Source organism: Populus trichocarpa, chromosome 1 (genome assembly GCF_000002775.5).
Source record: "Populus trichocarpa isolate Nisqually-1 chromosome 1, P.trichocarpa_v4.1, whole genome shotgun sequence".
Classification (NCBI taxonomy): domain Eukaryota; kingdom Viridiplantae; phylum Streptophyta; class Magnoliopsida; order Malpighiales; family Salicaceae; genus Populus; species Populus trichocarpa.
Genome location: NC_037285.2, coordinates 14395607 through 14412867, shown reverse-complemented (window position 1 = coordinate 14412867; position 17261 = coordinate 14395607). Strand labels below are relative to the sequence as shown.

The 17261-nt window shown below is 34.7% G+C and overlaps 3 protein-coding genes across 3 annotated transcripts; 1 reads left to right on the top strand and 2 right to left on the bottom strand.

The window, feature by feature from the left end:
• Nucleotides 1–2059, top strand: LOC7478102 (protein NODULATION SIGNALING PATHWAY 1). Its single transcript, XM_002299553.4, has one exon. It carries the CDS (start codon nt 63–65, stop codon nt 1854–1856), a length of 1794 nt encoding a protein of 597 aa, XP_002299589.2. The 5' UTR covers nt 1–62; the 3' UTR covers nt 1857–2059.
• Nucleotides 2060–2664: 605 nt separating this feature from the next.
• LOC7478101 (E3 ubiquitin-protein ligase SPL2) lies at nt 2665–5184 on the bottom strand. Its single transcript, XM_002298056.4, has 6 exons — nt 4784–5184; nt 4328–4429; nt 4000–4170; nt 3713–3834; nt 3245–3364; nt 2665–3034 (listed from the first exon to the last, which is right to left on the bottom strand). The coding sequence occupies exons 1-6, from the start codon at nt 5153–5155 to the stop codon at nt 2749–2751; spliced, it is 1173 nt and encodes a 390-aa protein (XP_002298092.4). The 5' UTR covers nt 5156–5184; the 3' UTR covers nt 2665–2748.
• Nucleotides 5185–5590: 406 nt separating this feature from the next.
• LOC7478100 (uncharacterized) lies at nt 5591–7331 on the bottom strand. The gene is made up of 4 exons (XM_002298055.4): nt 6413–7331; nt 6189–6281; nt 6031–6098; nt 5591–5922 (listed from the first exon to the last, which is right to left on the bottom strand). The coding sequence occupies exons 1-4, from the start codon at nt 7124–7126 to the stop codon at nt 5754–5756; spliced, it is 1044 nt and encodes a 347-aa protein (XP_002298091.2). The 5' UTR covers nt 7127–7331; the 3' UTR covers nt 5591–5753.
• Nucleotides 7332–17261: the final 9930 nt, after the last annotated feature.

Here is a 17261-nt window from a genome sequence, read left to right as displayed (position 1 = left end):
CAAGAGTTCATGTTCTGTAATCTCTATCTCCTATGGCTTAAATAAAACATCACAACCTCCAAATGAACAGCACACCGAGCCCTATAGAATATGCTCTCTACCGTCTCCTTCCAGAAAGAGAAATTAAGTCTACGAGATCTGTCCTCTGTTCCATTGCACCTTTTCCATCCTGTGTCAAGCAGAAAATGACCATTGAAGAATCAGAGCCAAGCCATACATCAGATCACGTATTGGATTGGCTAGAGGATTCAGTATCGTTCGTGCCATCTTTCTTTGATGATCCGTACAGCACAGCCGATACCAATCCCTATCAATGGTGGGATCAAGCAGAAGAGTTTTACCAGGATCTAGTCAACACCAACGCTAGTCTCAGCAGCAGCATAACCACAAGCACCACCACAAATATCAATACAACTAGCCTAGTACCACCAATTACTCCCACCTTATCTAATCACCCACAATCGACCACTTCAAACAAGAAACGGAAAGATCCTGAAGACCCGGTTACCAAAACGTCCCAGAATCATCATCAGAGAAAGAATCCAAATAATTGGATAAACAAGAAACAGCAAGATGGTGAAGCAGTGGTAGTAGTGAAAAAATCAAATGGAAATAAGAAAACCACCAACAAGGGTACAGGTATTAACGGCAATAACGGTAACAACAAGGAAGGGAGATGGGCAGAACAGTTACTCAATCCTTGTGCAGCCGCTATCCCTATTGGAAACATGTCACGGGTGCAGCACCTTCTGTATGTACTCCATGAGCTAGCCTCATTAACTGGCGATGCTAACCACAGGCTAGCAGCTTATGGTCTTCGAGCACTGACTCACCACCTATCATCCTCCTCAAGCTTGTCCTCAGCATCTACAGGAACCATTACTTTTGCTTCTACTGAGCCAAAGTTCTTTCAAAAATCTTTACTCAAATTCTACGAGGTGAGTCCTTGGTTTGCCTTCCCTCACAACATTGCTAATGCATCTATCCTTCAAGTTCTTGCACAGGAACAAGATCCTAGGCGAAACCTTCATGTTCTTGATATTGGGGTATCCCATGGTGTACAGTGGCCTACACTTCTTGAGGCCTTGACTCGCCGTCCTGGAGGACCTCCTCCTCTAGTACGCATCACAGTCATCACGGCCGCTTCTGAAAATGATCAAACCACTGAGACCCCGTTTTCAATAGGTCCACCTGGAGACAATTTTTCCTCCAGACTACTAGGTTTTGCCAAGTCTATGAACATCAATTTGCAAATCAAAAGGCTTGATAACCACTCATTACAAAAACTTAGTGGACGAATAATAGACACCAAACCCGACGAAGCATTAATAGTTTGTGCGCAATTCAGACTCCATCATTTAAACCACAACACACCAGATGAAAGAACTGAGTTCTTGAGAGTTCTGAGAAGGTTGGAGCCAAAAGGCGTGATACTCACCGAAAACAATATGGATTGTAGCTGCAACAGTTGTGGGGATTTTGCAACAGGATTTTCAAGGAGAGTAGAGTATTTATGGAGGTTTTTGGACTCAACAAGCTCAGCTTTCAAAGGCCGAGAGAGTGTCGAAAGACGGATGATGGAAGGCGAGGCAGCGAAGGCCTTGACAAATCGTGGAGAGATGAATGAAGGAAAAGAAAAATGGTGTGAGAGGATGAGAGGGGTGGGATTTGTTGGCGAGTTGTTTGGAGAAGACGCCATTGATGGAGCTCGAGCACTGTTGAGGAAGTATGATAGTAACTGGGAGATGAGAGGGGAAGGGAAAGATGGCTGTGTGGGGTTATGGTGGAAAGGGCAGCCTGTTTCTTTTTGTTCACTATGGAAGTTGGATATGAAAGGAAGTGAGTCGAAACTTTAGCAGTATCTTGTTCTCTTCATGTAAATGTGTGATGTTTTTCTGGTAGACTATGGAAGTGCTTCTGTTACATATCGTCTTTGATATTTTTAGTGATGATATTACACAAGTGCAGCACAAAACATTTGCTCCTTTCCGAGCACTATGTAACCTACTCTACCTTCTCCTTCGACAGGGGTCGATAACAATGACAAATTCCCTTCCAATCTCGACCTTTCCCATCATAGATGCAATTACGAAAAACCAATTAATTGGCTCTTGAGACTGTTTTCACCGACCGAGATGGCTGATATCTGCCAGTTTTTCTCAAAAAGGAAAGCAGTACTTGCCTTGACAAACGAAGAAAGTGTCATTGATGAGAAATCGAGAACAGAAGAAAATCCACCAATATAGCTACGAACAAGAAAAATAACCCAAAAATTTGGTAATGTTTGGAAGAGTAGTTCGACCATGCCTTTTTAAATTAGTAATTTTTAAGAAAATATTTACATTAATATATTTTTTTAGTATTTTATTATTATTTTAGTATGCTGATATTAAAAATATATATATTTTTTAATGTATTTTTAAATAAAAAAACACAAATTCTAAACATGACGTAAATCCCCTGACAGTACGCAAGGACGGGCTGTTCCAAACACATTAAGACCACAATGGCCCTTAGAACTTGGCATAAAATGGTAGGTCGTCGGGTTTTTCTTTTCTTGAAGTCATTTTCGGTTTTTCCTGACTAGTATTATCATCATCCTTGTAGTGTTTCGTTAGGGTAGTTTAAATGCGAGTAATATGGACCGAGCTCTATTCCTAGACATGGAAATTAATTGAGCTACCTTCTATACCATAGATATACTCTTCATACAGCGTTATGTTACATAAAACAGTAATTCTCTGTCACTCAACATTCAAAAACCCTGATAGAATTTCGGATTGCCTGCCTACAGAGAGGGCATTTGGGGGATACCTCACTTTCAACTGATATAGCACAGAAATGACAGCATGCAAGATGCCCACAGGGAATGAATGCAGATCGCCTTCTCCTCGTTAAGCAGATCACACACAACTGTCCATCTGGCACATCTCCTGCTTCATCTTCATCAATCCGAGAGACATCTGCATCAATGGTAGTATGGTTCGGCAGGTGAGAGTGTCTTTGCCTCCACGCTTGCCATTTATTCCAGTTCCTAAAAACAAATTGTTCTTAATGATTAAGATAATGAATCAGATCTGATAGCTAGAACTTGATTGATTATTTCTGTTCATAATTCAGCCGTGACAGATAAGCATCAATTTTTTTCCCTATTGACATGTGACTGAAATAGAAATCCAAGTGAAAGGCAAGAAAAGGGGCAAACACTTCTGCAGCAAATAATCTTTAGCAGAAACTACTATACCTCATAACAGCGAAGCCAAGGACCCCAATTGAAAGTGAACCAAGAACAATACCACTCCATAGCTGTATTTTCGCCTTGAAGGCAAGATCTGCCACCATTTGATCTTTGGTAATGTCAGCCCTGCAACAACCCAGAAGAAAAGTTATTTCATTGACAATGCTCCAAGAAGAGGAGAGAGAATATAATATCATTGATTTCATTCAGATACTCAAGTCGTGGACAATAGGAGACTGATTGAAAAAAACATTCAATGATCCACCATGGCTTCATGGGGTAAGCACCCCAACATAGTTTTTGAACCCAACAAGTAAATTGTCATTCTCACGCACCACCATCATCAATGTTAACAGCAATGAATTAATGTAATCTCAACACAATCCCATATGCAAGGGGAAGATGTAAATCACAATTGTAATGCATGTCTAACTACAAAACCCAACAGGCTATTTTCCAAACTAAGTCACTTACAGAAAATAGGGAAGATCCTTGCAAGATTTTATCTCAGGAATTCCTTTTTTAGAATTGCAAATGCCAACAGCACTGATACACTTCCCTAATGGCAGGATTTTCTCCTCGTGAAGCACCCCAACCTTCAAAACAGAACAGATTATGCTGTCAGGCCTAGCAAGGACATCTAAAGGAGAAATGCAACAGCAGAAATAAAGCAATACCGAAAGCAATATGAGTTAAAGACGCATTAAAATTATTTTAAGAAAGATAAAGCAGCACCTAGAATTACCAAATTTGGAACTCACAGGGTATTCATGACCAAAAAGTGCCTGAATGAATGTATAACGAGAAGCAGCAATGCGTTGCAACTGATGATAAACAGTTGTAAGAGGTAGGGGGTGTGCTGATCCGACCATGTTCACGATAACATAATCAGACCGTGGCCATTGAGCACCTTCAACTAGTATAAAAGGAACCTATCAAATAAACAACAATGCATAAGGTTAGTCCTTCCCATCAAATCCACGAAATAACCCACTTGACAGACACTCAATCCACTGAACAATCTAAGAGAAGCAAAAATCTCCATAAAATGACCCAAGGAAAGAAAATTGGCAAGTTAAAAGAATTCACCGTTCTTAATAAGGTTGTTTCTTGTTCTTTCAAAGATCTGCCAAAGATAGCCCGCAACTCGGAAGTCCATCCTAAAAAGCCCTTCCATTCGTTGTATATACACTGACAAACATAAACCGAAAACATGTACATATGTATATTAGCCTTTCTTGCAACTTGTGAAATAATCAGAGAAACAGCCAACAAGACTCCCAAAACAGAGCTTTCGACTTCAGTTCCTTGTCAATCTAAACAAATGCAAAACTTTTAGTCCTGCCCAATAATCAAGTAATGCCTGTGTAACAATCTAAACCTTCCTTATATACACAGAATCTTACAAATATCAGTCTCTATCACCTCCCAATTTCTGTTCTGTTTTTTCTTCTAAGGAAAAAAATGAAAGCCGCAGCAGACTACAAATTCTGGGTTGCAAAAAATAACAATAAATAAACATTAAATAAATAAAAGAGTACGTACAGTTTGAGTTTTTTGAAGAATAACCGCCTTATAAGCAGAATTATGAGAAAGCAAGACCTTAGGGGGTCTAAAGCTCTCCTTCCATGTCCATTCAACGGCTGATTTAGCCTCAACGATTCCTTTGACAATTACGAGGTTATGCTCATGGTCCTGGTGGTCTTGATCGTGATTTTGAAGGAGCGATCGGAGGTCGGAGACGGAAAGAGTGGGTGCCTTGCTGATTTTGGCAAGGGATTTGGAATTTGCAGTGTAATTGAGAATTGCACGTACGGCGGCGTAGGCAAGAGCTGCCCCGAGAATTGCTCCGTCGAAGGAGAGAGCAAGTTGGGATAGCAGGGCGGCCAGTGCTTGCTCATGGGAACGTGATGACATTTTTGTTTGTATAGGGGCTTGTTGTTCATGTTTTATTTATTTATTTATTTATTTATTATTACGGTGGCATTGGGAAGAGGTGTCTTGCGTCGGATGGCTATGATACAGATTTCTTGATATTTATATTTAATATATTATTTATTAGGTAAAAAAAATCAATATTTATATGAATTATTATTTATTATTTAATAAAAATAAAATAATTAATATATATAGTTGAGTAGGTATCAATTAAATTCAAATTAAATTACCCCAAATACAAAAAGCATCTATTTTTTCACTAAAAAACAAAATAATAATTTTACTTGAACAATCAACAGTAATTTGTGGGGGTGAAAAACACACACCATAGGTTTTTGTTAATAAAGTAGTAATACCACTTCTGTTTTTTCTTTTATGGTCATAGTTGGGGCCTCACAGCCCAAGAACAAGACAAAAATTCAAACGATAGTTTACTGAGATTTATAACAGCAAGATCATCCTTCCCATGCCATTCTCAACCTCAGCACGACAAGAAAGAGTAAATCGGTTTGATAGCAGAAACCCTTTTGTCTTACTGGATTATAATCTGGTAGAAAAATCTTACATGATATAATTCCTAATACACTTGACTGAGACTGGATTTTTCAGAAACTGATGGGATATCCCATTTGGATCGACCCAAAACAAATGATGTTATCAGATCATTCACAGCATCGGGCGACTCTATATTGGCCGCATGGCCTATATCCTTGATTATCTTTACCCTTGATTTTGGTCCCAGATGCCTGTGATCAACAACAATCAACAATGGAGTTTTAATAATGGTCACTTCCGAATGAAATTCGTAAATGGTGAAGGCTTGAAAAACTAGCACTAATGTGTATACAATTTACCTCTGCAATTGATAGGCCAAGTTTACTGGGAACACATTATCCTGATCACCCCATATTAGCAGTGTTTCCTTGAAACAGCGAATAGCAGAAAATGGAGATTAATTAACAGCAGTTGTTTTCACTCGAAATGATTCCTAAAAGTTGAAAACAAAGCATACCTGTGTTAGAATGGGAAGGCTTATATCAGCTTTTTTGGCCAGCAAGTGCTCCAGTAGCTCTAATTTTTCCTTTCTCTGATGATTAACCATTGCCTAGAAAATTAAAACCTGAGGATTTTATCAGTTCTAAACTAAATCCCACGGTAATTATCAACAAAACCATATTCTAGCAGGCATGCATCAATTAAACATAGAATTATGTAGTTGATCTAAACTCAACCCACATTGATAAACTCCTGAAGGAATATATCAGGAAGCCACCTCAAGGGCTTGCACTTGTATACTGATAGGTTCACTAAGAACCTTAGATCTTGTGGATGTTCAGGCAAAAGTATCGCTGCTGGATCTCTTCCAATTTTCTTGATCTGCTCCTCTATCTGATCATCACTGGAAACTACCCCACTACTCACAATCACGACCTTCTCCACCTCCTCTGGAAAAATTTCAGCAATCCGATATGCCACAAACCCTCCATAGCTAATTGAGTACACAGAGAACCTGTCTACGCCCAATCTTTTCAAACATTCAGCCAAACACCTTGCTTGAAAAGTATCAGTTCGGCCTGATCTCTTCGAAGAAGACTTGCCGAAAAACAATAAATCTGGAACATACAAATTAAAGTTTTGCGACAGAGAACGCACTTGATAGACAAATTGCCACCGCGCATCACCACCATAGCCATGGATCATGACTAGATTAGGTTTGTTGAACCTCCTATGATTGGAGGTCCAAAAATGCATCGTGGTTTGATCGTCTAAATCAATGGTGAAAGGTGAAAGGCCACATAACCTGAAGTACAATGAAATCACTGTATCAACTATGGTGAAAAAGATCGGAATCCGTTTCAGGCAAAAGAAACCGGTTTGGAGGTACCGAAAAATGGCCACCGCGGTGGAGAGATAGAAGGTGAAAGGGTGCAAAAGCTTGGTCGAGTCCATGGAGAGATCTTTGGGATTGGGATTAAAATGTTATGTTGTACTCTTATTAGTAGAACTTGAAGCCAACATGATGAGGTGGATTGATAAAAGAAAAAATTAATCTGATGGGCATGCGATTGCCAAATACTATCAAACAAAAATAAAACATAGAATACTCCATGAACACATCTACTTGTGTTCGTATCCCATGATTCCTTCACTCCTGTCAGGAACATGTCTCAAATATATATAGTAAGCTATATTTTATGTACTTTCTTTTATGCAAACCTTACACGTTTTACTTTTCACCAGAAAAATAACAATAACAAAAAACGAATATTTGAATAACTAAATTATTTTATATACTAATTTTCAAAAAAATTGCTGATTAAAAGTGATGCGTGCAATACACTTAGGAATGAACCCAAAAGTCATGCAAACATTACAGGTTCATCTAACTTGAAGAAATGAAGAAACATAAAGCCGTGATATCATCAATTTAAAGGGTACGGCCATATAGATTTTTACATATAGAAGATTATGTTCATATCAGAATAAAATTTAGCAGAAGTTTATGGTAACTTTTTTTATTTTCTGTGAAAGAGGCATGGTGAACTCATAGATTAATGAGGAAACGATGTTACAGTGAAAACAGAGCCACGGGAGCATTGAAATTTATTGTAAGTTTAGAGTAACATTTGTCATGTCCTGCTCCACGGTGATTTGCCATTTGGCATATTCAGAAAAAAATCAGCACCAAAACTGCTCAGAAATCTGTGAAAACTGTTTTCAAGTTTCAACTATTCGATTGCATTCAAAATAGAACAATGGATATGGGGGATGCGGGCACCGGGCAGTAAAGAGTCCACTTGGCAATGTTTCCTCAATCATATACTGTGTCTTTGGTGGGTTCTAACTATATACAACCTTAAAAAGATTTAAGTTGAGTGGTGCGCTTTATGGACTTGTTGTAGGAAAACTCAGTTTGTGACGAGGCAACATCCCACTACTTTTGCTTTGTTTTCTTCTGAGCTACTTAGAAGAATCCTTTAACTTCGGTTCACCACTTTTGGTTTGTTTTCTTCTAAGCTACTTAGAAGTAGCTTAGAAGAATCCTTAAACTTCGGTTCACTATTTCAATTTGATCATATGTGTAAGGATGATAGGCATTGCTAAAATTCAATTGAATTCCCAACCCCCCGGAAGACTCTTTCAAAAATTATTTATAAACTTGGTATCCTATTAATAAATTTAGGAGTCTTATACAAATGAATAGTCATTTTTAAAAAGATGATGAGAAATACAAGAAGCATCCATAGTTTTTCTACATGCAATAAAATAAGTCATTTAAGAAACCTACTAGATAGGTTGTCTGCGCATTACCGCGGACTACTTCTAGAAACGCATGCTACTTTTAATTGTAAGATAATTGAAAGAAAAAAAATATTTTCTAAGCATGCAATCAAGAAATGATAGTATTAAAAGGTATTTGATTTGGTTTTCAAGCAACAAATATATAACATACAAAAAACTTGCTTAAACTATCTCGAATTTCATATAAGAATTAAATTGTAAAATGTTAAGGGACAACAATCTAACATAGTTATTATTTGAGCAACTCAACAAAAAGAGTATAAAAGCCCAACTTTTGAGTGAGAAGTGAAGTCTTAGTGACTGTTAACAAGTAAAGAGTAACAAATATTTGTCAACTTCTTCTTACTACAAGGACATGAATAACTTAGTTAAGTGTCTGCAAAAATATTTTATGTATCTATCTATGTGTCTAAACTCAATATATAAAATGAGTATGTATATACCTCAAACACTCGTCCTAGAAAGTACATTTTTCTCCTAAAAGAAAGCAACCTAAAAGCACCTAAAGCCTTTAAACTTTCTTGGACAAGCATTGGTCAAATAGTTTCTTCCACCAAATTCTGCATATATATCAAAAAAAAAACTCTTAAATGTAAATAACTCAATAACTATTGTGTAAAGTAATGGAAAAAAATCATCAACAATAAACAAAAATAAAATTGAGAAAACCAAGTGAGAAATGAAGATCAAGATATCTAACATCGCAACACGGGTAATTTATCTGGTCATGTTTAATGAATTCCTCTATCAAAATAAATTTATAATAGAAAAACACATAAAATTTATAATAGAAACCAACACACACATAAAATTTATTAAACAATAATTAAAAAAAAAACAATGCAAGGCTACCTCCTAAAAAATTATGCAAATTATCAAATCACGTAAAATAAAAGTTCAAGGATCATTATAAAAAAATTTAAAAATTCATTCACAATGAATTGTTGATACACAATAAAAAAAAACTAATGAATTTTAATTTTTGTTATAATAATTCAACACACAACCAAAATAGAATCAATAGCATGTTGGGTACAAGCAAACCTAACATCAAGTCAATGCTAACATCCACTGAATGAGAATTTGATATGGGTAATGAGTGTACAAAACAACATTGATGAGAGTGTCATTGGACTGTTAATAGATATTAAATCTCTTCATAAATCACGTCATAAATCACGTCACTTGACTCGATAACTTAATACAATAAGAGGAGACCAAGGCCAGCATCTGTCACGTTCAAGGTGACCCTTGCAATTCAAATCATAAATAATATTTTTCCAATGGAAACATTCTAAAACACACAACCACAAACTACAAAACAAGGAATCATTAAAAAGTATGCAGTCATCTCACTTGCCATTACCAACCACCTTATAATAAATTTACCCAATGGAAGAATCTCTTAGGTATAAATTCTAAAAAGTATCAAAACCCATGACCTTACCTTGATGAGCATGGCGCCGAGGAGAAAAATGACCTTAGGATACCTATCGAGCATGCCACCAACTCAACTTTTAGTGCTTATTGATGTACTCTAACGGCTTACGATTAGTGGTAAGGATGCAATCATTATGCACCAAATAATGTTATCAATACTTCATTGACCGAGCAAAAGGATAAAACTTAAGATCATGGATGGAGTAGTTCTTCTTGGATTTTGATAGTTTTTCATTGAAAAAACGACATGGGATATCCCTCTTAGTCAGGACACCTCCAATTCCTAAACTCGAGGAATCATAATCAACCACAAATAGCCTATCAAAATCAAAAAGGGGAAAGGACAAGAGTTTCAATCTTTTGCTTTACCTGCTACAAGGTGGCGTTTTCTATCTCCATTAACTAGAAAGTACACCCTTTGAAAAACTCAACGATAGGTGTGATCAAAGAGCTGAAATTATGGATGAACTGACTATAAGAAAAGGTCAACCCGTTGAAAATCTTTACCACTTGCCATTTTTTTTTAGAACTAGAAAGGTTAGGATTGCACAAGGGTTCATAATCGTCATATTGTGTCCCTTTTTCAGAACTCTACCACTTGTAACTTTGTAGACTTTTTAGTTACGTTGGTTTAGACAACAAGCTCTTTACCCATGTTCGTTTCAGCCATATAAACCACCCCTTTTTTTAGGCGATAACACCAAACATTTCTGCTTTCAGTTCTGACAAAAAAAGATTTCAGAATCGGAGTGTCCCATAGGGAGATTAGGGAGCTACATGACCGAGTCTCGGTGGGCAGGTTCATCATGCATCAGCTAGGCAGAATGAAACCATAGGTTTCCCGTTACGTCAATGAAAGAAATGTCTTTCTAACAGGCTAATGGCAATTTTTTTCACACGACCAAAGGTCATTGCATTAATTTTATGAGAAATTATTAGGTGAACTTGATTGTTAATTGTTGAAGGATATGTCATTCTATTTAGCAAAACATCAACTTTAAATAAACAAACAACTACAGTTATAAACAAGATCAAGGGAGGGAAATATATATATATATAATGAGTGATTAATTTATTTTCATGAAATTCTCTTTTTTTATTGCTGTTATATTAATGAAGACAACATCAGCGTTAGTTGGGAAATAAGCTTATGGTACCGAACTTCAGGAAATAAGCTTAAAAAAAAAACAGTGTGTGCTAAAGAACTCCAGAAGAAATTATAGAAAAATTAAAAAGACTTGGCAAGATTACTGAATTGCAACTTTAACATTAGATGAAGCCCAGGAGAATCCCCTCATTCGTGACTGAACTTTTTGTCGTTGAACAAATTTCCTGTAGTGCCAACGTCCTGGGTAAAGGATCATTTTTTTCAGCTCCTTTGCGTGCTTGGAACTGAAATCAACTCCCTAATGTGAAATCTTCAAGGGCTCGACAACTGACCTTAAGATGTTTCATCCCATGAAAAACTTCAAGATTCAGCTTTTTCAGACGAGGAAATGATGATTCCGTAAATAAGTCCAAGAGGGACGATTGTTCATGCAAATCCACCAGCGAAAGTGACAACGTTTGGAGTGATTGAAACCCGCCAGTCATGACTTTGGAAGGAAGTAATTTGACACCAGCTTCAAGATTCAGAGATTTCAATTTGAAAACACATAAAGAATAACTCCTTATTTGTTAAATAATATTTATCTAAGATTATTAAGGGTAGAATAGTATTTTCAGTTTAACCTATATATAATTCATTCGTATTTAGGTTAACTTAAGCACTCATAATAAACAGATTATTGAGAATTTTAACCTTCTTTTATATTTGATCTGAATTAATTTAACATGGTATCAGAGTCTAGTTGATCGAACCCTTGGCTTGCTAATTTTATGGAACTCGTTGCCCCTGTAGAAATCATGTTCACCAATGTCAGAGTCACTGCTAGTATCAAAATCGTTATCATCATCCACTTCATTCCATGTAGGATGTTCCAGCACGCTCAATGCATTTCTTTGAAGCTTAACTTCAAATTCATTTTTCAAAACATCAGACATGGGTTGTTTGACATATTAAAAGATGGAGGATGAAGATCAAGTTTTGTGCTTGCGGCTGAAAAATTAATATCTGAACCTTTATTTTGGATTCTTCAGCTTCTGCAATTTGGTATTTCTGTCATGTCTCTGCAATTGTTTTGGTATTTCATCTTCTCTTCAATTTCTGCAATTTGGTATTTGCGTTCAGTTTCTGTAATTTTTTTTGGAGTGATATTTTGTCTTCCGTTTTTGCAAAATCTGGTATTTCGACTTTCCTCCAGCTTCTGCAATTTGGTATTTTTGTTCTGTCTCTGCAATTATTTTGGTATTTCATCTTCTCTTCAGTTTCTGTAATTTTATTTGGAGTGATATTTTGTCTTCCGTTTCTGCAAAATCTGGTATTTCGACTTTCCTTAAGCTTCTACAATTTGGTAGTTATGTTCTGTCTCTGCAATTGTTTTGGTATTTCATCTTCTCTTCAGTTTCTGCAATTTGGTATTTGGTATTTCTGTTCTGTCTCTGCAATTGTTTTGGTATTTCGTCTTCTCTTCAGTTTCTTCAATTTGGTATTTGCGTTCAGTTTCCTTCAGCTTCTGCTATGGCATCTACTACCAAAGAGATTGTTTGGTTACATTGGTTACTTGTTGATATGAGAGTTTTCTTTTCTCATCCTACTCCTATGTATTGTGACAACCAGAGTTCTATTCAGATTGCTCACAACTTGGTTTTTCATAAGCGAGCTAAGCACATTGAAATCGATTGTCATCTTACTCATCATCATCTCAAGCATGGCACCATTACTTTGTCTTTTGTTCCTTCTTCCTTGCAGATTGCATATTTCTTTACCAAGGCACATTTCATCTCTCATTTTTGTTTTCTAGTTGGCAAACTCTCGATGCTTGTAGCTGCTGCATCATTAGTTTGAGGGGAGATGTTAAATAATATTTATCTAGTCTTATTTATTAAGGGTAGAATAGTATTTTCAGTTTAACCTATATATAATTTCTTTGTATTTAGGTTAACTTAAGCACTCATAATAAATAGATTATTGAGAATTCTAACCTCCTTTTATATTTGATCTGAATTACTTTAACACTTATAACCTCACAGGGGAAATTAAGGTAATCATCAGTAGTAACCTCCACATCAAGTTCATGAACATTATGCCTAATTGCATTATTGATCAAACAATTTAGATGCAAAGGCTCAAGTATGCTTTAAACCGAAGGGTTCTTAGACCAAAATGCTTGTCCCGGTGGGCTAAAACACTGGTGATGATGCTCAATGACAGATTGATATGATCTTTTTTAGTTAAGTTTTGTTGGATAACAAGCGGCAATAGTAGGGCTCATGGTGGTGAAATCAAGATCAGGGAATGAAGACCATAGAGATCTCCATATATCGTTTTGATAAGATGCTGGTTTGAGCAATGAGTTTAATAGGAAGTGAGAGCGGAATGTGATGGAGGGTAGGGTCAGGGAGATCACTGATTCTGTTAATGTAATGGTTACCTTCATCTTTTGCCGCAAACCCAATGAGCTTCTTGCGTTTGGAAGGTCTTGTTTCCATTACAGAACAATGCATTAATGGCGGTTTGTTAGATTGATTCTTTCATGAGTTGCAGATTCTTATGGTTTCCAAAATACGTAGTGTTGAATCTCTCAGCGTTTTTAGCTAGTTTAGATTAGGGCTTGAAAGTTTCCAAAGAGTGAACTCTGAGGTAGGAACGTGAAGAGCGCATGAGCATGTTTTTTCAGTTTACACTATCCTTCATTTTTTAAAGTGAAAAGAATTCTTGAAAACAATTATAATGCCTCGTGTTGTAACCTTCTTCCTCTCTAATTCTAGAATATAAATTATACTCAATATGCCACATCCAATAATTTATTTAATAAATATAATGAGATTTGAGTTTTTCACGTAGCAATATTAATTAAATCAATTTAAATAAAAACATATGATAAAAAGATAGATTAGAGAATAAACCTAAATTGAAGAACAAATTACAAGCAATTAAATTAAATTTAGACTTATTCTAAAATATAAGAACAAAGTAAAGTAGTCTTTCTACTTTATATTGATTGGATCTAGCTAGCTTTATTAGCTTTACTTAAAACAGATGTATCTTTCTCAATTGTTTTAATAAGATGATTGATTTTTATTACAAAAATATGCATATGATTCTGAATTATAATATGGCTAATTAAAATATAAAATTATAATTTTAAAATAGAACCAACAAAGTTGAAGTAGAAAACATTGACCAAGAAATATAAAATTTATGCAACTGGCTTTAATACATGATATAAATTGACAATTTATCAAATCAATTTTTCTTTTCCTTTTTTATTCACCAAACTGAACTCTTTATTTTTCTCTTTAAATGTTTGGGTACTTAAAAATTAAGTTTTTCTTTCTTGCAAGATCAACAAGCATTAGACAACTCTAATTCCTACCTTATCTCTCGAATCATTTGTCACTGTATTATTGCTTCAGCAAAGCATTTTGATATTAGAATTTATTTGTTAAACATGGTTTTTCTCATTTTTCAATGCAAAACAAATATTAAAATATAAATTAATAGAAAAACATTCTTTTTACTGGAAGAAAAAATATTTTAACTTTGTAGAGATGAAAATAATTTCATTCATATTACCAGCTCGTAATATTCATAACATCTAAACTTAATATTATTTCAATAATTATTAACAGCACCACCTTCAACACTACCAGTGTGGTTGCGGTTGCTTTTCAAATAACTTTTCGTGCCGAAATGCATGTCAATGATGTTTTTTTATTTTTAAAAAATCATTTTTGACATCAGCACATCAAAACGATCTCAAACATACAAAACATATTAAATTTTAGCAAAAAAAAAATTGAATTTTTTAGGAATGCGGTTTGCACTGCGTTCCCAAACGGTTTCTACAACAATAACTATTCCACTATCAGCTCCACTTTAACATCATCATCATCACTCCATTATCAACCACCACCATCAATGTCATTACAAATACTATTTCTTTACCAATATAACTACTATTTTATCATCATTCTATCATAACCCTCCAACACCACACTATCATCAAAAGAACAACCAACAACAACAACATTTGGTTATCAATGTAACCATTACATCATCACTATTTTCATAATTCTTATATATTATTACTTCAACATTATTATTATCGTAACAACAATCTCTATTGCAAATCTTTGTTGTCGTCATTACTATCTTTACCTTATTAAATTAACCACCAAAATAATCATTATTTTATCACCAGTGTCACCATCATTATTCTCACAAAAATCATCATCCTATAACTACCACCACTATCATTAATATTATCTCAATCACTACCACAAATGCTATCACCAACACCACTACTATCATTACATATATCACCAAGACCACAAGTCCACAACTTTTCTCATCTTATTATCATCATTCAAAAACCATCGATGAAAAATAATTTATTTTATAGAAAAATATTTTTCTCAATATGTTCAAATAATGATAAATAACTTATGAAAAAAAATCTTTTTAAGAAAATATTTTATCCAAACAAATAAACATAATAAATCCCCAACACTAACAAAATCTTTCCCCAAGCACTCCTCGATAAAACATGAAGGCTTTAACAAGAATTTTACATCGTGATAAGACCAAGACTCCAATATTACCTAATTTATCCGCACAAGAGGATTAAGTTAATCAACTTTTTTTTTTTCTTTAATAAGATGATTAATTTTTAAGTACAACACATGTATATCATTCTACATTATAATATCGCTAAAATATAAAATTGAGATTTTAAAATAGAACCAACAAGGTTAAAGTAGAAAACATTGACCAAGACAACAAAATTTATACGATAGACTTTAATATGAAAGTCACACATGATCCTTCTAGTATAAATTCACAATTTGCCAAATCAATTTTTTTTTTATTCTATTATCTTTTACAAAATTAAACTCTTTATTTTTTGCTTTAAATGTTTGAGAACTCAAAAAAATATCAACTCCTACTTTATCTTTTACAGCTTATCTCTTAGTTACCCAATAGGATTTAGTCGACTCCTGACTTATCTCTTACAGTTTGTTTGGAATCAAATCACATGTGAAATTGAATTCAATTTCACGTGTGATTTGAATTTAATTGATAACTTATTACAATTCTTATATTTAGAATAAAATACTAAATCACATAATTGAATTCAATTATATTGTTTGGAATGTCTATGCAATTGAATTGAATTAGTAATTTTGACTATTTTTCCTTTAACTTATATTCAACAGGACTAGAAAGTTATTTATTTATATTTTGTATTACAAGAGATTTAGTTATCTTCTCTCCACTCCAAAAGAATATTTTTCCCCCATCTTTGTAGCATTGACAAATAAAGAAGCTAGTCCTTTAAAAATATCAGTGAAAAGGGCAACTAACAATTTTCCTTTGAATTTATTCACACTGAAGGTATTGTTTTCTTGAAGAACTTGGCAATTCATTGCATACAAAACCTTCAAGTTAGGTGATAATGATAATAATCTAGAAACTGCAATAGGACCAATATCAGTTCTTGAAACATCCAATCCGATCAGTTTAGGCAGCTTGTACCAAGGATGTGAGACCACACCACACTTCATATTTGATGTCCCAGCAACAAACCTTGAAACCATGGCAGCACCAGCCCATAAATGTTTAGTGGTTGTTAAAGATTGCTTCAAGAGCTATCAAGATTTTGTTATGTTAATCTTTTAGTTGCAGCAACAATAAATGGTTGTCCTAGTCTTTAGGAGTTGTTAGTCTATTAGTTGATTAGCAGACCATAGCATGATTTGGTGCTATAAGTTAGCAATTCAGTTTATTTCATTTACTATATATTTGTAAGGATTGCTTTCAATTAGTAAGCAATCAATTCATCTCAGTTCAATAAAACAATATACAAGAGTTTGTTATCTTTAATTGTCTTCTTATTATCTTTCTCCACTTAAATGCTTTTAATTGGTATCAGAGCTATTTTCTAAAGGGACTTGTAATGGAAGTTGAAGCAAGTCTTTTCTCATATTACCTCTTCTATTTTTTATGAAGAGAATTATCAATTTTGAGCAGTGAAAATGAAAACTTATTTGAAGGCCTTAGATCTTTGGGAAGCTATTTAAAAGGATTATGATGTTCCTCAATGACCAAATAATTCAACCATAACCTTGATCAAAGGCCACAAAAAGAGAAAATCAAAAGCAAAAGCATGTATGTTTGATGCTGTTTCAACAACCATTTTCACAAGAATAATGTCTCTTATTTTTACCATTTGAGGAG

Bases quoted from the DNA above. Each gene is read 5' to 3' on its own strand.
- LOC7478102 (XM_002299553.4), top strand. From the start codon at position 63: ATGAACAGCACACCGAGCCCTATAGAATATGCTCTCTACCGTCTCCTT.
- LOC7478101 (XM_002298056.4), bottom strand. From the start codon at position 5,155: ATGTCATCACGTTCCCATGAGCAAGCACTGGCCGCCCTGCTATCCCAA. The intron at 3,835-3,999 runs GTGAGTTCCAAA...TCTGTTTTGAAG, and splicing joins TTTTTGGTCATGAATACCCT to GTTGGGGTGCTTCACGAGGA. The intron at 3,035-3,244 runs GTATAGTAGTTT...ATTTGTTTTTAG, and splicing joins CTTGGCTTCGCTGTTATGAG to GAACTGGAATAAATGGCAAG.
- LOC7478100 (XM_002298055.4), bottom strand. From the start codon at position 7,126: ATGGACTCGACCAAGCTTTTGCACCCTTTCACCTTCTATCTCTCCACC. The intron at 6,282-6,412 runs GTGGGTTGAGTT...TTAATTTTCTAG, and splicing joins TCCTTCAGGAGTTTATCAAT to GCAATGGTTAATCATCAGAG. The intron at 6,099-6,188 runs GTATGCTTTGTT...CGCTGTTTCAAG, and splicing joins GCCTTCCCATTCTAACACAG to GAAACACTGCTAATATGGGG.